The 21950-nt window shown below is 45.4% G+C and overlaps 1 protein-coding gene across 1 annotated transcript in view; it reads left to right on the top strand.

The window, feature by feature from the left end:
- SLC20A2 (solute carrier family 20 member 2) overlaps window positions 1-21950 on the top strand; it is a 114189-nt gene that overhangs the window by 44254 nt on the left and 47985 nt on the right. Inside the window, exon 3 of the mRNA XM_021078067.1 lies at window positions 18722-19276. Coding sequence (XP_020933726.1) covers window positions 18988-19276 — 289 coding nt within the window. The 5' untranslated portion in view covers window positions 18722-18987. The remainder of the gene's footprint in view (window positions 1-18721; window positions 19277-21950) is intronic.

Raw genomic sequence — 21950 nt, 5'->3', positions numbered from 1 at the left:
AGCAGCTGTACCTTTGATTTGATCCCTGCCCTGGGAACCTCCATGTGCTGCGGGTGCAACTCTAAAAATTAAAAAAAATTTTTAATAAAATTAAACTTCTGGGAGTTCCTGTTGTGGCTCAGCAGGTTGAAGACTTGACATTGTCTCTGTGAGAATGTGGGTTCGATCCCTGGCCTCTGCTCAGTGGGTCAAGGAGTCGGCATTGCTGCAAGCTGTGGTGTAGGTCGCCCATGTGGCTCGGATCTGGTGTGGCTGTGGCTGTGGTGTAGACCTGGAGCTGCAGCTCTGATTAGACCCCTAGCCTGGGAACTTTCATATGCCACAAATGTGGCCCTAAAAAGAAAAAAAAAAATCTTTTTAATTTTAAAAATGACAGTAAAAAAAAAAAAGCAAACACAAACTAGTACACCCAAATGTACACAAAAATAATGGTCATTTTGCAGTAATGGTCTGGGAGCTACCTTGTCTTCCTACTTTTCTATTTTTACTGAAATTTAGAGATGCACGTGTGTTATTTTTTTTTCAGTGGGACGATCTGACTTATGTTTAAGGCAGAGACTTGAGATCTTAGCTCTTGGGAAGAGGCCCACTCAGACTGATCTGTAGAAGCTACTAAGGGCGTGCGAAAGGTCCAGCAATGGACTCCTTTTAGTACTTGGTGCTCTGGAAGTTCGGTGACATGGATCTCATGTATATGCCAGGATCTCAGGCTTGGTATTATTTGGAGAGCAGAGGAAGGAAGCTGGGACATCCAACATATTTTTAAAAGTCATTTAAAATAGTACTTCTGGTGTCAAAATTATCCACTTAAGTTTTATGAGGAACCATCCTTATAGACTTAGCTGCGGAGTAGTGGATGGTGGATCTGTGTGCCGTAGCCTTAGATGATACTTTGGGCAACGAGGGACCATGGAAGGAGCAGGTCACCCGGCCAGCGTTTCCTGAGCACTTCTCTGCATGGTGTCAGTGTGTATTTCAGTGGCGTTTACTGAGGTGACAATGCTTAAGAGAGCACTGGCTCCCTCAGTGATCTCTGCCAAATGCTGCCAGGGTGTCCTTGTGGCCTTAAGCAGAATGCTATTTTGAGAAGCTGTTTTGCTACTGGTGGTAGTTGATTTTTTTTTTTTTTTTTTGGCCTTTTTTAGGGCTGCACTTGCGGCATATGGAAGTTCCCAGGCTAGGGGTCTAAGCGGAGCTACGGCTGCTGGCTCACACCATGGCCACAGCCACAGCAGATCCGAGCAGTGTCTGCAACCTATACCACAGCTCATGGCAATGCCAAATCCTTAATCCACTGAGTGAGGCCAGCGATCGAACCCATACCCTCATGGATCTCAGTCTGGTTTGTAAGCCACTGAGCTGCAACGGGAACTCCCGGTGGCAGCTGATTTAAGGACAGTCTTGAACAGAAACAGGAGGCTCCCTTTCCCCGCTTTGTAGGGTGACAAAAAAGAATGAGTAAGTACTTTCGATGGTTCTTTAAAGAGTCTCTCTTTGAAGTCTGTTCCTGAGCTTTGGCCCAAATGACTGGATCCATTACCAGGTTTACTTGGGGACTGAGGTCTGGACTGAGATTCAGTTGAATCCACTTTGAGCAAAACTGACACCTTAAACTTACTTTAATGCCCAAGCGCCTTGGGAAACTAAAAGGAATCTAGGCTCTTGCGTGACCATATTTTGGCCTCGCCTTTGGTTCAGAACCTTTGTTACTCATCAGGAGTGTTTCCCAGAATCCCTGGAACTTAGAAAGCTGGTTTTTCAAGTTTCCTTCTTACCGGTTTTCATCCTTACAAGGAATGCTCTTCTCCTCATCTTCTCCTTCCTTTCTTCATCATCTGGTCTCTTTCTCTTGCAATTACTTGGTGGGAACCATCTCGGAATCCTTCTCTGCACGCTTGCCTCCCTGAGGAACACATCCCACTTGGGTTCAGCCTCATCTTCTCTGGGGAAGGGAGGGGAAAAGAGCTGCGGGTGAATCCCGTAACCCAGACAATCAGCTAGTCAGCGGATGGAGCCCTGTTCCTGGTGAGGACTGCGGTGGCCACCTCAGCGTGTCCCAGCTGCCAAGCGCTTCCAGCTCTGGTGAGTCCCCGAGCTGCCGAATTACACACACACAGACACACCTGTGGTGGGGGCACAGATGTGTAGCAGATGGAATGAGTAGGTGTTACAGTTTGATTGACTGGGTGCTTTGTAAGGTGAGTGGCGTGAAGGAAGAAAGATACCGTTTTATTTATTTATTTTTATTTTATGCTATTTATTTATTTTTTTGTCTTTGTAGGGCCACACCTACGCCATGATGGAAGTTCCCAGGCTGGGGGTCACATCAGAGCTGTAGCTGCCTGCCTACACCACAGCCACAGCAATTCAGGATCCAAGCTGCGTCTTCGACCTACACCACAGTTCACAGCAACGCCAGACCCTTAACCCACTGAGCGAGGCCAGGGTTCAAACCCGCATCCTCGTGGGTACTAGTGGGGTTCGTTACCACTCAGCCATAACGGGAACTCCTGAGAACATCTTTTGAAAAGGGATAAAGCAGATGGAAATATTTCTAGACTACATTCAAAAAGGCAGGAAACTGGTGGCTGTTGAGGGAAAGGGTAGCTTTTGTAAGAGCAAGAGAAGCAATCTTGGCTTCAGAATTTGGACTGAGTTTATTTTCAGCCTTTTTGTTTTTTTGGTTTGCGAATTCATTTTTTTGTTTTGCTTATTTTTGCCTTTACTCTGAAGACTGAATACAGAAATGAGAGGTTGCGGATGTTCTCAACCTAGTGAGGTGATGGGGGTTATCAGTGAGTTCATCTACAATTAGAAAGGTTTCTGTTTTGTTTTGTTTGTCTTTTCTAGGTCCGTACCCGTGGCATATGGAGGTTCCCAGGCTAGGGGTCTAATCTGAGCTGTGGCCGCCGGCCTACACCAGAGCCACAGCAAAGCAGGATCCGAGCCATGTCTGTGACCTACACTGCAGCTCACAGCAATGCTGGTTCCTTAACCCACTGATCGAGGCCAGGGATCAAACCCGAAACCTCTTGGTTCCTGGTCAGATTCTTTAACCACTGAGCCATGATGGGAACTCTAAGAAAGGTTTTAAAAAGAAAGAGTGATTGCTTTCAACTTGACCTGAAATTAAAGTTGTGACTGGAGCAGGAAGGGAGACTTCGCCAGCATGGCCTGTCACCCTGTGCCTTGGCCTGCCACGCAGAGTTGAATATTCCTGGGAACCTGGCAGGTGGCACGTCCAGCCTCACATCCCCTTCTGTCAGGCCTGATTTTCGCCATCTACTTTTGTTTACATTCATTTGATTTTTCCCTTATCTTTAAGTCATAGGGTCTTCGGGCTCTGTGAGATTTGTCAGTAACAGTTAAGTAAATCCAGACTTCTCACTTGAAGAAAAATGACTTGAAGCTTAACCCAGAAGAGACTTCTTTGATCAGGTGTCAAAGCTTGCCATTATCATACTAACTGTTCATGATTAGAATGATGTGGGTTTTTTTAAGGCTAATTTGTATTGTGTTCTGAGAAGAAATGATCCACAGTAGGCAAGAGTATAATAAAAAAGATTTTTTTTCTCTCTTCCTATTCCATATTAAATAGGACCAAATAGAACTTCTATGAGCAGTAGTCCAATTGGATCCAGCTATGTGAGCACAATACAGATGTAGAGCTATCTTTTCTTAAAAAGCAAATCCAACCACTTAAAAATGTACATACAGGAGTTCCCATCATGGCCCAGCAGAAACGTGTCTGACTAGGATCCATGAGGACGCAGGTTTAATCCCTGGCCTTGCTTAGGAGGTTAAGGATCCAGTGTTGCCATGAGCTATGGTGTAGGTTGCAGACGAGGCTCAGATATGGCATTGCTGTGGCGGAGGCCAGAGGCTACAGCTCCGATTTGACCCACAGCCTGGGAACTAATGTGCCGCAGGGTACGGCCCTAAAAAGACAAAAAAAATAATAATAATAATAATACACACGCACACACACACACACACACACACGCACGCAGTAAAATTTACTTTTTCTGGTGTTCAGTTTGAGTGTTTACACATGCTTAGGATTTTATGACCAGCAGCACAGACAAGATACATAATAATTCCAACTCTCCAAACATTACTCTTGTGCTGCCCCTTGTTTTCAGACCTTCTCTCTATCCCTTGCTCTCTGAACTGTGAAAGTCGCCTCTAAGCCTCACATGTCTTGGTAAAGGGTGAAAATCTTAACTAGCTAAGGGGGCTTAAGCACAACCTTTGACCAGTCAGTGGCGTTTGCTGTTTCATGGGTGATCCCTAGCAAGCCAGACTGAAATATAAAAACAAGGGGAAATATCTGAGCAGGGACATCAACACTGTACACCATAGGGAAAGTAGACTCCCCAGAATTAGTTCAGTCAAGTAAACAAACAACCAAATAACAACAAGGCTCTGGGCAGTGGGGGTACTAGGAACCAGAGTTGCTACAGTATATTATCTAAAACGTCCATTTTTTAGCAAAAAATTATGAGACATTAGCGCAACTGGAAAGTGTGGCACATACACAGGAGAAATAAGTAAACAGCAACGACTTGTCCTGAAGGGGCCTATTTTATTGAACTTTGCAGACAAAGACTTCAAAGCAGCTATTATTATCTTAGTTCAAAAGCTAAAAGAAACCATTCTTAAAGAATTAAAGGAAGGTGTGGTGGCAGTGACTCATCAAGTAGAGACTATCCTTAAAGAGATGATTTTAAAAAAAGAACTGAATGTGGATATGATACCAAAAGCAAAAGCAACAGAAGTAAGAATAAATTGGACTAGATGAAAATTAAAAGCTTCTGTACATCAAATGTCACTGCCAACAGAGAGAAAAGCCAACCTACAGAATGGGAGAAAATATTTGTAAATCATATATCTGATAAGGGGTTCATATCCAGAATATAAATATATAAAGAATTCCTATAATTGAATAGCAAAAACAAAAGAATCTTATTCAGAAATGGGTGAAGGATTTAAATAAACATTACAGCGAAGAAGATGTACAAAAGATCAGCACATGCATGAAAAGATGCTCACCATCACTAATCATTAGAGAAATGAAAATTAAAACCGCAATGAGATATCACCTCATATCCACTAGGATGGCTACTGTTTAAAAACAAAATAAAATAGAAGGTAATGTGTTGATGAGGAAGTGGAGAAATTGTAACTTTTGTGCACTGTTGATGGGAATTTGAAATGGTGGAACTGTTGGCAAAATAGTATAGCGGGAGTTCCCGTCGTGGCGCAGTGGTTAACGAATCCGACTAGGAACCATGAGTGGGTTAAGAATCCGGTGTTGCCATGACCTGTGGTGTAGGTCACAGACGCGGTTTGGATCTGGCGTTGCTGTGGCCTTGGCAACAAATTAAAAGCCTCTGTAGGCCGGCAACCATAGCTCCAATTCAACCCTAGCCTGGGAATCTCCTTGAGCTTTGGCTGTGGCCCTAAAAAGCAAAAAAAAAAAAAAAAAAAAAAAGTGTGGCAGTTCCTCAAAAAATTAAAAACAGATTTACCACATGATTGAGCAATACCATTACTGGATATATACCTAAAAGAATTAAAAGCAGGGACTTGAAAAGATATTTGTACACCCATTTTAATAGCCTTATTCAGAACAGCCAAAGAGTAGAAGTGACCCAAAAAGTAGACGTGACCCAGACATCCATCAGCAGCTGAATGGATAAAGAAAACGTGATCTGTACATACAGTGAAGTATTATTCAGCCTAAAAATAGAAGGAAATTCTGACACCTGCTGCAACATGGATGAACTTTGAAAACATTTTGCTAAGCGAAATAAAACAATCACAAAAGCAAATACTGTATGATTTCAGTCATACGATATAGAGTAGTCAGATTCATAGAGACAAAAGGTAGAATGGTGATTGCTAGGGAGAAGGGAAGACTATTGTTTACTGGGTAAAGAGTTTCAGTTTTATAACGTTAAAAAGGTCTGTAGATGGATATGATGTTTACATAATAGTGTGAATGTACTTAATGTCACTGAACTGTACAGATTAAAAATGGTTAGTAGTAATTAACACAACAATGTAAGTCAAACACTTCAATTTAAAAAACAGTTAAATTGCAGGAGTTCCCATGGTGGCACAGTGGTCTCAAACCCAACTAGTATCTATGAGGACTCGGGTTCTATGTCTGGCTCCGCTCAGTGGGTTAGGGATCTGGTGTTGTATAGGTCACAGCCACAGCTCAGATCCCACGTTGCTGTGGCTGTGGTGTAGGCTGGCAGGTGCAGCTCCAATTTGGCCCCTTGCTTGGGGACTTCCATATGCCACAGGTTCAGCCTTGAAAGGACCAGGAAAAAAAAAAAAAAAGGTTAAATGATAGATTTTATTTTTAACACAATTAAAACATTTGTAATGGATTTGGAGTTGCAAAATGCATTAACCAAAATGAAAAACTCTTTGGAGGCTCAACAGTAGATCTGAGTTGTCAGAAGAAGGAATCAGTGAACTTGAAGATAGAGCCCTAGAGATAATGCAGACTAAAGAACTGAAAGAAAAGTGAACAGAACCACAGAAAAATATAGGCCCCTATTAAGTGCACCAATAGAAATACCAGAAGTAGAAGAGAAAGGGGCAGAATAAACATTCAAAAAATAATGGCTGACAAGTTGATGAAAAACATTAATGTACACACCCAAAATGTTTAACAGACATGGATCATGATAAACACAAAGAGGTCACCACTCAGACATGTTTATAGCTGAAATTTTGAAAGACAATGAGAAAATTGGAAAGCAGCAAGGGAGAAGTGACTCCTTAAGTATGAGGGACGCACCCCACCAATAAGACTAACAGCTGATGTCTTGTCAGGAACAGTGGTTGCCAGCAGGCAGTGGAAGACATGTGAACATGCCGAAAGAATCCTATGTCCTGCAGAGCTATCTTTTTAATAATAAAAGCATTCCCAAGTAAATAAGAACTAGAAGAATGCACTGCTAGTGGACCTGCCTTACAAGAAATACTCAAAGAAGTTCACTAGGCTCAAAGGAAGTGACACAAGACAGCAATTTGAACACACATGCACACGTGCCTGTGCTCCAGTTATGGTAATTAAGAAGGTAATGAATACACACACACACAAGCTCCAGTAAAGGTAATTAAGTAGGTAATGATAAAATATGGTATAATTACATATTTCCTTTTCTTTTACCTGATCGCAAACATCACTAAAGAGCAGCTTATATCTACCTGCTTTCTACTTGTTAGAAGAAAGCGTCTTGTGTTCACTTCTAGGCATCCTCCAAAGCTCTGCGTTTTGTCAAGGGAAAAACGGGAGGCTAAGGAAGGTAGTGAGTTGCCCAAGAAAGTTTATCATGCATGAAGAATTAAGTGCCCAGGCGTACTCTCGGAATTAGGAAATAATTTTCAAAGCTTTTTTGCTTTTGTTTTTTAGGGCCGCACCCACGGCATATGGAGGTTCCCAGGCTAGGGGTCCAATCAGAGCTACAGCTGCCAGCCTACACCACAGCCACAGCAACGCCAGAGCCTAGCCGTATCTGCAACCTACACCACAGCTCATGGCAATGCCGGATCCTCAATCCACTGAGCGAGACCAGGGATCAAACCCGCAACCTCATGGTTCCTAGTCAGATTCGTTTCCACTGTGCCGTGATGGGAACTCCAGTTTTCAAAGGAATTCTGTAAACTGTCATACCTCTCTTATATTTTTTTAACTTATATTTCCAAGGTTCTTGGAAGGTGACATCAAGCAAATGCTTGTGGTTTCTTAATTTAGTAGATAGACTTTAACTTCATTCTGAGAGATACGAAGAACTGCTAAATTTTCCCCTGATTTACTGACCAGATGAACAATTTATGGACCTACTGCCTTGTGTAGGCTGCTTACACTGCTAGTTAGCATAGTATCGGTGGAATTGAATCAAGTTTTCAGACTTTTTTTTTAATTTTTAAGCTTTTTATTTTAATATTTTTATTAAAGTATAGTTGATTTACAATGTGTTAATTTTAGGTATACAGCACAGCGATTCATTTATATACACATATACTCTTACAGATTCTTTTCCATTGTAGGTTATTATAAGATATTAAGACTTCAGACACTTGAACAGTCTTCGCTATATCACAGAGAGCAAAAGGTCCAACTAAATCAATTTAACGGTTATTTAATGGTCTCTTGCTTCTGCTGCCTAAGAACTATTGCTTCAGAACCTCTGGAATGAGAACAAGAAATACAGGCCTGGAAGTAGCACATGGAAAATAGTTGCTATAATAATCTTCATCTGTCAACTCTTCTATTTATGTTAATGTTCCCTTAATAGAAATAATATGTAGTAGTATCAGGAATCAATGTTTTTGTAAGTATCATTCACATTTTTATTGAGCTTCCATTACAGTCGGACCAAAACTAGCAAATATGTAAGAACCAAGCGATCTATTTATATACATCGTTCCATTTTAAACTGTGGCTGGAGGGAAAGTATTTCCCTAATATAGCTCTTGGAACTTGGTCAAACAGTCCAGCACTTCAGGGCACGGACTTGGAACAAGTGATCCTAGGTTTGCCGTTCGACAGAAGTGATGTTAACTGATTTGCTTGTGAAAACGAATCTATTTTTGCTGAGCAGTGAAGAAAAACAAATTTACCTAGAATATTTGGAGGGAACCTGTCTCTAGTGCCTAGAGGAAGGGAAAAATGTTTAGAAGCCATTTCTGTCTTGGAGTAGGAGTAAATAGGTAAAGCTTAGCTGTCAGTGGTTAAAGAATCCAACTAGGAACCATGAGGTTGCGGGTTCCATCCCTGGCCTCGCTCAGTGGGTTAGGATCCGGCGTTGCTGTGAAGTGTGGTGTAGGTCGCAGATGCGACTCGGATCCTGCGTTGTTGTGGCTCTGGTGTAGGTCGGTGGCTACAACTCCGATTCGACCCCTAGCCTGGGAACCTCCAACATGCCGCAGGAGCGGCCCTAGAAAAAGCAGAAAGAAAAAAAAAAAAAAGAGTGGCTGATAATGTATTTCCTTATAGTGATCTTTTCATGGAATCACTCAACTGTCATTTCAAATGGAAACAAAAGCTTTCTTACTGTAACAAAAGCTTTCTTACTGTAACCCATCACACAGTCATTTATTTTTTTTTTTTTTTTTTTTTTTTTTTTTTTTTTTTTTTTTTTTTTTTTGCCATTTCTTGGCCGCTCCGCGGCATATGGAGGTTCCCAGGCTAGGGTCAAATCGGAGCTGTAGCTGCAGCCTACGCCAGAGCCAGCAACGCAGGATCGAGCCGTCTGCGACCTACACCACAGCTCACGCAACGCCGGAACCTGACCCACTGAGCAAGGCAGGATCGAACCCGCAACCTCATGGTTCCTAGTCGATTCGTTAACCACTGCGCCACGAAGGAACTCCACACAGTCATTTAAATCCCATTTGAACCTCTCCAAGGAAGTTGCACTTCTGCCTCTTGAGGCAGTCTTTCACTTTCAGTTTTTTCTTTTTCAGATTTTTTTCCCCCCATATAGATCATCACAGAATATTGGGTAGAGTTCCCTGTGCTATAGAGCAGGTCCCCATTTTTAAAAAATACTTTTTGGAGGTCCCTGGTGGTGCAGTAGGTTAAGGACCTGGTGTTGTCACTGCTATGGCTTGGGTTGCTCCTGTGGCACAGGTTAGATCCCTGGCCCAGGAACTTTAACATGCCATGTGTGCAGCCAGAAGGAAAAATACATATATATTTTTTCATGTAAGTCATGTAGGAATTCCCAAATCTTCTCTTCCTAACTCCTCTAACTTTAACATTTTAATTAATTTTGCTTTTATTTCTTTATCCTTATAAAAGTATATATTTACTTAATTTATATAACACCTTCCCAGAGAACAAAGGGCTGTGTGGAAAACATCTAAATAACACAAACACTTTATGAGCCAAGAAGAAATTTAAATGTCAGAATGACAAAAATGCAGGAGGGAGAGGAATATATCAGGACTGAGGCCTCGTGCAGACAGCCTGAGCCCGCGGGGTCTGCCATGGAAACTTTAGAGAGGACCAAAATAAGTTTGTTCGTGTTCCATAAATTCACGAGCGCCGCTGATTGCACTGCTCAAGAGAAGGTCAGAAATTTCCACCCCCTCTCCCCACAGGACAATCCTGTGGTTCATGGTTCCAGGCTAAACTGCCTCTTCCCAGCCCTGTGGTCTCTGGTTGCTGTAGAATAAAGGAGCTGGACAGGACTTGAAGGCATCAGCTGACCTTGAAAATGGTCCAGGATGCAGGCTCTGTGGCAGGCATTCTTAGTAATCCACCCTTTTTATCACCCTCTCCTCTTTCCCTTTCATCTCTGCCTCTGTGTCCCCAGCTGAGGCTAGGACCTCAAGGAACCTCAGCTCCTAGGACTGGGACCTCAAGAAACCCTTAGCAGCCCCTATGGTGGGGGCTAGCATATAAAGAATGCCTGGGGGCTTCAGCCAGGAGCATCACTTCTGGTGCCCATACCCTGCCTTCATTGGAGCACCTCCGTGGTGAGTGGATCAGTGTAACTGTGCAGTTAGGATGGTCACATCTTCAGGAAGCCCGGAATTTTTTTTTTTTTTTCTTTTTATGACCGCACCTGTGGCATATGGAAGTTCCTGGGCTAGGTTTCAAATCAGAGCCGCAACTGCAAGCCTTCGCCACAGCCACAGCAACACGGGATCCGAGCCAGGTCTGTGACCTATGCCATAGCTTGCAGCAATGCTGGATCCTTAACCCACTGAGCGAAGTCAGGAGTGGAACCTGCATCCTCACAGACTGCATCAGGTTCTTAACCCGCTGAGCCACAATGGGAACTCCTAGATGACTTCTAGAGTCCCTTCTGTCTTTAATGTTCTGTGGAGTTCCTGTCATGGTTCAGAGGTAATGAGCCCAACTAATACCCCATACTTTTCTTTGTGGTGTTTTCAAGGGTTTTTTCAATGATGAAAGTAGTAATTTTCATGATAGAAAATTTTGGTAATATCAAAAAGTGCAGGAATTCCCTGGTGACCTAGCGGGTTAAGGATCCAGCGTTATCACTGCAGTGGCCTGGGGCATAGGTTTGATCTGTGACCCAGGAATTTCGACATGCCACCTGTGCAGCCAAACAAACAAACAAACAAACAAAACATGTAGAGGACATCTAGAGAGAGTCACTCTGAATCTGAGCATGTTTCTTTAGGGTCACATTGGTGCATTCTTTTTTCTTTTTTGTGTGTGTGTGTGTTTTTTTAGAGCCACACATTTGGCATGTGGAGGTTCCTAGGCTAGGGGGAGCCGAATTGGAGCTGCAACTGCTGGCCTACGCCACAGCCACAGCAACGCAGGATCCGAGCCGCGTCTGCCACCTACACCACAACTCACGGCAACACTGGATCCTTAACCCACTGAGCGAGGCCAGGGATCAAACCCGCATCCTCATGGATGCTAGTCAGGCTTGTTAATCACTGAGCCATGACAGGAACTCCTGTTGGTGCTTGCTTTCTTTTTTTTTTTTTTTTTTTTTTTTATTACTCAAATGAATTTATCACATCTGTAGTTGTATAATGATCATAACAATCTGATTTCACGGGATTTCCATCCCACAGCCCAGGCACATCCCCCCACCCGGTGCATTCTTAAACACAGTTAAAATCATATGGCTCAGGACATTTCACTTATGTTTGAAGTTCGTGTCATATAAAACTCTCCAGTTTTACACCATCTTAGTGACTGCATAGTATTTCATCTTTCAAAGTTGTCCGTAGTTTCCTTAGTCGTTCTTTTTCTGTCTGGGGATAGGTAGGTGGTTTCTTCCTTTTCGTGATCATAATAAATGACACTACAAGTGAATGTCTTTGTACATGAGTATCTGTTCACATGTCACATTATTTGCTTGTTTTCTTGAACTTTGGAGATGATGTCGTCAAGGACGCCCACTCCCCACCCATGTCCTCCTCGTTCAGGGTGGCCAGGCTTCTGGCCCAGCCTGGCGAGTGGACAGGCACCGTCTCCCATGGGAAAACGAACACTGTCGCTTGGAACTGTGTAAATCACTTCTGACTGTACTTGTGGGAGATAACGTTACAGGCCTCATTTTAGAGTTTGGTATTGGAGTTGCAAACAAGGTGACACTTTTATTATCTCATACCCTAACTCTAATGGACCTCCTGGAAGCCTTGGTACATGACGCATCCACATGTCCGGATTTAAAGTTATCTTCTGTCTCTGGCCCTCCCTGGGAGAGCATTTCAGCTGCAACACCCCTTTTTGCCCTGACCTTGAATGCTTATGAAGGGGTAGCCTTTTCAGTCCTGTGGGAGTGATGGAGATTTATCTACACAGGAAGGCCAGCTGTTCTTTTCTCGGTGGAGCTCCAAGTGCCTGGCTCAAAGGGCAGTCAGTGGGCTGGCCCAGCCGCAAGCCTCTTGTCTCCGGATCTGGGCCCAGTTCTATGGAGCTTCCCATGGGCAGGGCAGCCCCCTCACCTAACTGCTCTGATTTCTCCTTTGCTTCTCGACACCATTGTTTTATTTTTCTATTTTTTGCTTTTTAGGGCTGCACCTGTGGCATATGGAAGTTCCCAGGCGAGGGGTCGAATAGGAGCTACAGCTGCTGGCCCACACCACAGCCATAGCAACGCAGGATCCCAGCCACCTCTACAAACTACACCGCGGCTCACGGCAATGCTGGATCACTCACCCACTGAGTGAGGCCAGGGATTGAACCCACATCCTCATGGATGCTAGTCGGATCCACTGCGCCACGGACTCCCGACACCCTTGTTTTAAACAAGGGGTGACAGCCTGTCCCTGACCCCTTATGTGATTGGTTGCCTGGCTGGTCTTATGTCCCTTCTTTCCATGGGTAAGGGAGCTGCTCTTTCTTTTTGTAACTATTTAACTTTTATACCTTATCCTAGGGGACTTGGGGTGGGGGCATGATGTGGCAGTATAGGAAGGAAATATATCAAAAGGTGACCAGTATTGTCGTCATTTTTTTCCCCCCCTCGGCTCTACTGAGGTATAATTGACAAGTAAAATAGTGAGATACTTACTCTGTACATCGTGATGATTTGATATATGTATACAAGCAAAAGGATTCTTCTGATCTCGTTAGTTAATAGTTAATGCATCCGTCACCTCATGTATTTGTATATACCAGGGCTGTTTTCTAATCAGCTGTATTGAGGCATCATTTATATACCATCAAGCCCACCAGTTGCAAGTGTAGAGTTTCATGTGTTTTGACACACTGAGCAGTGTGTCACCTCTCTTGTACTCAAGACGGAAAACAAAACGTTCGCCGTCAACGTGTGTTTCCATTTCTCCTGGGTGGTGCACCTCAGAGCAGGGCTGCTGGCTTGTGTAATCAGCATGTTTTCTTTTATAAGAAAGCCCTAAATTGTTTTCCAAAGTGGCTTTACCATTTTGTGTGATTTTTTTTTTTTTTTTTTGGCCTAGCCCCTTTTAGAGTTCTTATTTTCTCTACCCCCTCACCTTCCTTCGCCCCTCAAAGAAGTTCTTGTGCCTCACAATGACAAGCAAAGACAAGGCCAGCACTGGTATGTCGAGGAAGAAGAGCCAGACTCAGGGAGGTGGGGCATGTGAGTGAGAACGATCCTTGTGTAAGGACTCGGACCCTCAAGCCGTTGTTCCTCCTGTGACCACAGTGACACCAGTAACTTCAAGTTGCTCGTGGCTAACCTCGACTTAACAGGGGTTCCCGTTGTAGCTCAGTGGTAACGACCCTGACTGGTGTCCATGAGGATGTGGGTTTGATCCCCAGCCCCGCTCAGTGGGTTAAATATCTGGCATTGCCGTGAGCGGTGGTGTAGGTGGCAGGTGCAGCTCAGATCCCGCGTTGCTGTGGCGTAAGCCGACAGCTGCAGCTCTGATTCAACCCCCTAGCCTGGGAACCTACATATGCCGCAGGCGCAGCTGTAAAAATAAAAATAAAAATAAATACCTCACATGCCTTAGATTTGACCCTAACAGTAATTCTGTAAAGTACAGATCGTGAAACGGACTTGTTCATGGTCACACGGCTAGTTAGTGGCAGAGTCAGGCACAGGCCTCAAGTTTCCTGAGCATTTCCTGGGGCTTTATCCACTAGTCATGGTAGGTCACTCCGTATGGATCCCTGGTGCCGAGCAAGGGCCTTCACACACACTGCACTATGGACTGCTCTTCCTATTTTTCACATGAGGCCTTTGTATGACCTGCCCAAGTGCTGTGTGGCCAGTCGCTGGCTGGACTGGTATGTACCCAGGGCCCCGACTGGTCCTGCGTTCTTTCCACCTCTCAGGGAGGGCGGAGGCAGAGGACACACAGGGTAGGCAGGGGCCATGCCTCTTAGCAGAGGCCCTCGCCGCTTCTGTTCCAGTTTGTGTAGTTCACTTCACGCATCTTACGTCGTCATCATTACCAGGCTCTGTGTCCATGCAGGGTGCCCAGAGAGCACACTGATCTGTAGCCTCTGTTACCTGTGACCTCTGCCTCCCACCCTGTGGTCCTGGAGCCTCACCTCTTGCTCATTAGTCACCTTTCCTTCTGACCTTATTTTTCCTCTCTCATTTCTTTTTCTTTCTTTCTTTCTTCTTTGTTTGTTCTTTTGAGGTCCGCACCTGTGGCACATGGAAGTTCCTGGGCTAGGGGTACAGTCGGAGCTGCAGCTTGGCAGCCTTTGCCACAGCCACAGCAATGCCGGATCCAAGCCGTATCTTGAACTCCCACTGAGGGAGGCCAAGGATCGAATTGGCATCCTCCCGGACACCACATCAGGTTCTTAACCCGCTGAGCTACAGCAGGAACTCCAGGGGAGTCTCACTTTTTTCGCCTCCTTCCTGGTAATTAGCAGCGAGCAAGCGGTCCAGCATCATTTGCTGAGTAAGTCAAATTTCATCACTGATGTGATCACCTCCCCTTCAAAATCCCGCTCAGACACCTGCCCTCAGATGTCACCCTGGTCAGGTCTCAGCTCCTCTGAATTGGGGCTGTGTTCTTGACAAACCACCCTTGTGGCCTCCTGCCTGGTGGTCTGCTGTTCTGCTGAGGGCTCGGGCTCAGCCTTGTTGCCACCTTTTTTGATGCAACAGATTGTGTGGTTATTTAAGCACTTTATTTTGCTCATGTTCAATCAAAATTAATGGAGAAAATCAAGGTGTTGGTACTGGCAATAAAAAAATCAGGCTGGGTGGAGTTCCCTGGTGGCTTAGCAGGTTAAGGATCTGGCATTGTCACTGCTGTGGGGTGAGTTCGATCACCGGCCCGGGAATTTCTGTATGCTGCGGGCACAGCCAAAAAGAGAAGGAAGGAAAAAAAAAAAAAAAAAGCAGGCTGGGTAAATATCATGCAAGATCTATATCATTTGGTCTCAGAAAGGGGGGTAAGCCTTTCTCCTCCTCCAGGTGCTTATTGGGCTTAAGTTGGTTGGCTGAGGGTTTGGGTTGAAGGGGAAATCCGACACGGTTGTGGAAATGTTATCTAAGGTCATCTAAGTAGGAGTGGGGATTCTCTAGTCTGAAGTGATGCCCGAGGCACCATCAGCGACTCAGATTCTCTCCTCAAAAAGCTGGGCCAGGGGCATCGCCGCCTTGCTGCCATGCCCTTGTTCGCCGTGTCCACTGTGAGCTGTGGTCAGACCCCATCCTGCCCCGGACATGCAAAACCAAGTACAGGGCTGAAGGAAAAACCCACCCTCCTGGGCGATTTTTCATCCAGTTCCACAGCTCAAGCACCAGCCAGCCTCTCCCCACCCCTGTTCACAAGCCATCACCACGTCCCTTTGGCCTCAGCCACTGCAAACCTCTTGCCATCACTTCTCTTTTCTTTGTCACCACCCTTCGCTGGGACCCAGGACACTCCCTCTGCACAAAGCAGGAGCCTGGTGGGCAGTCTCCTCATGTCCACTCTGGGCTTCATCCTGTCGATACTCTGCATGTGGTCATGAGGGCTCCTTAGAAGGAAAGTCTAGTTAGGGATCTGGCATTGCCGTTGCTCTGGCTTGGGTTTGATCCCTGGCCTGGGACCTTCTGAATGTCAAGGACTCTGCCAAAAAAAAAAGAGAAGGAAAGTTTGACCACGTCAGCACCCCTCCGGTAGTCGTACCCTGTGGCTAGCTGGTGACTGCCGTCTTCAGCGTGGCAGGACTCAACTTTCATCTTGGGGTCCTCACCCGGGCCTGCCCCCATCTCCTCCCCTCCCCGACTCCTTCCCGGCAGGGAAAGGCCTGGAATGCCTCCTCCAGGTCCAGGTTGATCCCCCCATGCTTCCCTTGCATCCTCCTGCCCTGCAGACCAGGTGTGCCCCCCATCGCTCATGTGATGCTGTGTAAGGCTCACGCGTCCTGCCTTCATGGCACCTGGCACGGCTCATGGACTGACATATGTGTGTTTGCTGATGAGCATCTGATTCTGTCCCTGGCAGGTCAGCTGCACATGTGCAGGACTCGTCCATCTTCACTCAGCGTCGTCCTCCTGATGGCTCATAGGGGACTTTCAGGAAACACCTGTTGAGGGTTCTTGTTTGCCTGTGGGCAACCTAACCTGGCAGACAAGATTTCATCTAGAATTGTTTATGTTTTAAGATAGATGATATAGGTCCAAATGTTTTTATTTTGGGCTTTTTTTTTTTTTTTTTGGCTGCACCCGTGGCATGTAGAAGTTTCCCAGCCGGGGATTAAACCTATGCCACAGCAGTGACAATGCTGGATCTTTAACCCATTGAGCCACCAGGGAACTCCTTGCATTTTTGCTTATAGGTCCAACGTGCTTATTAATAAAATACTCTTTCATTTAGGGGTGGTTGTTTGATATGGCTCCCTTGGGACCTGAATTTAAAGAATTGCACTGGCCTCAAATCTTAGCAAACAGTCAGCTCTGTCAGTGCACATTTTCTGTCTCATTGTCTGCGTGTAGCATACCCTGCCCTCCCAACTCACATAGTCACTGCATTTAGTTGATTGTTTAAAGAAGGTGGGAGTTCCCTGGTGGCCTAGCAGTTAAGGATCCAACGTCATCACTGCTGTGGCACGAGTTCAATCCCTGGCCTGGGAACTTCCACACATTGTGGGAGTGGCCAGAAAAAGAGATGGTTCTCAATATATGTTTATTGATTTGTCTTTTGTATGTTATTTTAATTTGAAGCATGTCACCGCAGTATACAGTTTTTGGAGGAAAGGAAAACATAGTCTGTTAACACTCCTACTCAAACTCTACTGCTATTCTTCTTTTAGTATATGACCTTTTTTGGACTTTTTCTGTGCCTTTTAACAGTGCCAAAATCACATGTATGTAATACAAGTTTTGCGTCTTGCTTTTTTCCTCTAAATAACCTTAATGTTGATTGATTGTTGTTTTGTGTGTGACATGTAGATGAGCCTAATTAATTCAATTCAAAAGGCGTTTATAGGCACCATTCCTTATGCCTAAAACCACTCATAGAAACTACGCACATGTGGTACTTTGACTCTTTCATAATAGAACACCATGGCTCCAAAGCTTTTAGTGGTATTTTTACTTCATGGATGTATTAAGTTGGTGACATCGCCTCTTCATCCTGGAAGGAAGCATGTGCAAAAGTCTTCTTTCTTTGTCTATTCAACAATTTTATTAGGGCTTATCGAGTGCCAGGCACGAGTCTCTGCACTGGAGACGCGGCAGGGCGTCCAGCATGATCCCTGCGTCGGGTGAGAGGAGGCAGGAGTGAGTGAGTGAGTGAATGGAGTGGTCCGTAGGAAAGAGACGGGGAGGGGTGTGCTCTTGGGCAGGGTCGGGGAGGGCGGCTCTGGTTGGGCACATCTGGGCAGAGGTGGACTTGGAGCAGGCAGCCAACTGTGCAGCTGTCAGGGAAGCACTTCCTCACCCCCAGGTAGAAGGGCCCTGAGTGGGCGTGCTGGATGTTTTCAAGGCATCGTGAGGAGCCTGGGGTGGAGGGCGGGGCTGAGGTCAGTGAGCTGGGGGGAGTGGGGAGCCCTGAGTGGATCTCGGGGGTTCCTGAGGGTATCTTGTGAGGAGACCTTGTGGGGAGCCCTGAGGAAATCTTGGAGGGGAGCCCTCAGGGGATCTTGGGGGGCCTCGCAGGGTATAGTGTTGCTCTGGCTCTTGCCCCGAATGAGGCGGGAAGCATTGGCGCAGTGAGGGGCGCTCTGCCTTGTCCTCTGATGGGGGGGGGCTCAGGTCCAGGTCTCCCGCATCCCTCTGGGAGCCCCTTCGGTTCCCACCTTGTTCTGAGTGAGTCGCTTTGTGCTCATATACAGGCCTGTCGGGCTAACGATGGGACATGTGTAAATGCCTACCAGGTAGACCACTAACCACACCCCATGGTGTCCCCAAGCCACGTTGCATATCAGTGCCAAGAAATTAGGCACATTCCATGTAATTGGAAAACTCTGTAACTGTATTTCTCATGTATCTTTTTGCTCATCTGAGGCATCTTTTTCTTTCAAAAATAAAACCCACATACATTTTTTCAAATTGCATAAAAACATAGCCTATCAAGACTTCCTGTCAGTTGTAGTTTTAAAGCATGCTTCCTCATCCTGAGGTTCTAGAACCACCTTTTTTTGGGGGGAGGGGGGTTGACCCAAGTCTAATGTCCCTTGCATGGCTTTATGGTCAGATCTGCTTCATGCCCAAGCGAGATCCCAGTAGTAGTTTCAAAACATTTGTTCCTGAGAGGACAAACTGTTGTCACTGCTTCCTCAGGGCCATTGACTTCTTCTGTTTGCGCTCTGTCACAGGAGGAGACCTCCCAGCTTCCCCAGATTGGGAAGAAAAATATGGAATGTGTGTTACCGCTGACTGAACACAACCCAATGAACTGTCCTGACAGTAGTTTGCAAACCAGCAGTTAGCAGTTTGTCCAGCTCAACACTGTCCAGCACTTTCCAGAGCAGACGCACTGTTTACAAGAACTCGCCGCATCACGACGACGTTCGGAACCTCAGGCTCTGTTGATTTCAGATATTTCTGCTGAAGAAACGCACCCCGTGGCCCACTTTCCAAAATGGCCACGGAGGAGTATCTGTGGATGGTCATTTTGGGATTTATCATAGCGTTTATCTTGGCGTTTTCCGTGGGTGCCAACGACGTGGCCAACTCGTTTGGCACCGCTGTGGGCTCGGGCGTGGTGACCTTGAGGCAGGCCTGCATCCTGGCTTCCATATTTGAAACCACCGGCTCAGTGTTGCTGGGGGCCAAGGTCGGAGAGACCATCCGGAAAGGTATCATCGACGTGAACTTGTACAACGACACCGTGGAGACGCTCATGGCCGGGGAGGTCAGTGCCATGGTCGGTAAGTAGCCTCATCTGCTGACCCACTCCCCTCTCCCCGCTCCCACCCCCGGCCTCTGGTCATATCCATAAGTGTGAATTTTTTTTTTTTTTTTTTTTTTGCTTTAAATTTTCAAAAACTCGTTCTCTGTTTCTCTTTTTAATTGAAGGATAGGTGCCTTACTTTTTTATTGAATTATATAGTTGGTTTGCAGTGTTGTGTTAGTTTCAGGTGTACAACAGAGTGATTCAGTTATATATGTGTATATACATATACATACCCCTGTCTTTTTCAGACTTATTTCTTATCTACTGTATCTTAAATTTTTGCTTTCTGTGTTTTAATTCAGGTATGATTTTGCTCGGTGTTCAAATATCAAGCAACCATTTCTTTTCTTGAATGTGTAGCAAACTTGCATGTTAAAGTAGATTTTGGCCGAGTCGGTACTTTATGAAAAGTACAGAGAAAGGTATTTGTAGCATAGCTCTTTTGTTTTGTTTTCTTGGGCTGCACCAAGGCATGCAGAAGTTTCCGGGCCAGGGATTGAACCTGAGCCATAGAAGTGACAGCGCCTCTACCTGCTGAGCCACTAGGAAACTCCCATCTTTGTCATTTTAAAGTTGTTTGAATGTTATTGAAGGAAGACCATGTTGGGGATTCCCACTGTGGCACAGCAGGTTGAGAACTAGTACCTCTGAAGATTCAGGTTCGATCCCTGGCCTCACTTAGTGGGTTAAGGATCCGGCATTGCCATGAGCTGTGGTGTAGGTTGCAGATGTGGCTCAGATCTGGTGTTGCTGTGGCTGTGGTGTAGGCCAGCAGCTGCAGCTCCAATTTGACCCCTAGCCCGGCAACCTCCATATGCCCTGGCTGTGGCCCTAAAAAAAAATTAAAATTAAAAAATATATTAAAAAAAAACAAAGAAAGAATATGCCTAACAGAATGTGTTTGAAAGGTCTGCTTAGGAGATTTCCTTGCAGATCTACTTCTATTTTTTCATGGATTTTTTATCAGTTAGAATGAGACGTTTTAAAACCTTGGCTGCCCCAAACAGTAGCTTAACTTTTGTGTTCTCGATTTAAGTTGTAGAGCAGTTACCAAATGAATCTTAAGTGCTTATGCTTTGAGAAATTCTGGTCTTTTCTGTCATTTGTCATTCTTTTGTTGGCTTTTCTAATTCCATCTATGGGAGCTCCACTTGGGGGACACTTGCTTTCTGGCCAGAAGGTCACTTGTTTGTCAGCTGTTCACAGGAGGACCTCTTGTTGGTTAGTGTCACATCGTATGGATGCCAGGAGGGTGTGGAGAGCGGTGGCTGCATCAGTAAGTGGATCGTCTGGTTGGACATGTGGTTTCTCCACTGCCCCAGGTGCCCACAGATTTGCAGCTCCGTGGGCACTGCTTCATTTGAGCAGCGTGCCTTACTTAGGTGCAGCTGACAGGACCCTCCTTTGCTTGCCTCTGGGTCCAGGTGACACTCAGCAGATGGCAGGTGTACAGGGAGTTGGGGGGTAGGGTGGGGAGAAGGATCCTGCCTCCTCTGCTTTCAAGAGGGCACCTGCTTTTGTGGAGACAGCCCTACAGTGGGAGGCCGGGCGCTGGTCTTAAAACACAGCTACGTCCCACGGGTCCCCAGTGATAGCCCTTCTTAAACACCCAGGATGTGCAGAGGATTTAAGACGGCTCATCATCTTTTCCTTACTGCAGGTGTTTCGGCAGTTGTTGAGGCCTTTGGGAGCAGACTGGTGTCCTCAGTAAGGGATTAAATACCACTCGGCATGGTCGGCTGCTCACGGGTGCCAAAGAGTTCCTCTTACTCAGCTTCACATTTTGTGTTTGAAAGATGGAAGGTTTCATTGTAGGTTGAAGACTTGGCTCTGGCGTTGCTGTGGCTTAGGCTGGCAGCCACAGCTCCAGTTCGACCTCTAGCCCGGGAACTTCCATATGCCTCTGGGGCGGCCCTGAAAAGACTAAAAAGTTGAAAAAAAGGAAGATTCATGATTGTTTTAATTAATGTATGTTTAATTTTTAAATTTTTTGGCTACAACATGCAAGGGCTTGATGTGGGATCCCAGTTGCCAGACCAGGGCTTGAACCCAGGCTGAGGCAGTGAATGTGCTGAGTCCTAACCACTAGACCACCAGGGAACTCCCAATATTTATGTTTAAGAATTAAAAATCATGGCGTTCCCATTGTGGCGTAGTGAATTACCCGGCATAGTGTCTGTGATGATGCAGGTTCGATCTCTGGCCTCACTCAGTAGGTTAAAGATCTGGCATTGCCACAAGCTGCAGTGTGGGTCACAGATCTGGCTTGGATCTGGCATTGCTGTGGCTGTGGTGTAGCCCTCAGCTATAGCTCGGATTCAACCCCTAGCCTGGGAAATTCCATATGTCACAAGTGCAGCCATAAAGTTTAAAAAAAAAAAAATTCAAAATCATTTACTACAACAGCTATTGTAATTACTGAATTTACTCACCTTCACTGAATGTACACTTTCCATCTTAGTCAGATAGCATTGATGTTTCCCCTAGAAAAATAAGTTACTTATAAAATTCACCCTTAAAAAAGAGAAAAAGAAAAAAAAAATAAAATTCATCCTTGAGAGTCATGATCCATATCTAAGATATAATCAAATCAAAGGGAAATTAGGATTTTTCCAGTCAGGATGATGTGGACAAGATATGCTGAAAAT

Source organism: Sus scrofa, chromosome 17, assembly GCF_000003025.6.
Source record: "Sus scrofa isolate TJ Tabasco breed Duroc chromosome 17, Sscrofa11.1, whole genome shotgun sequence".
Lineage (NCBI taxonomy): Eukaryota > Metazoa > Chordata > Mammalia > Artiodactyla > Suidae > Sus > Sus scrofa.
Note: the sequence above shows the minus strand (reverse complement) of the source record. Positions and strands in the feature narration are given on the sequence as shown.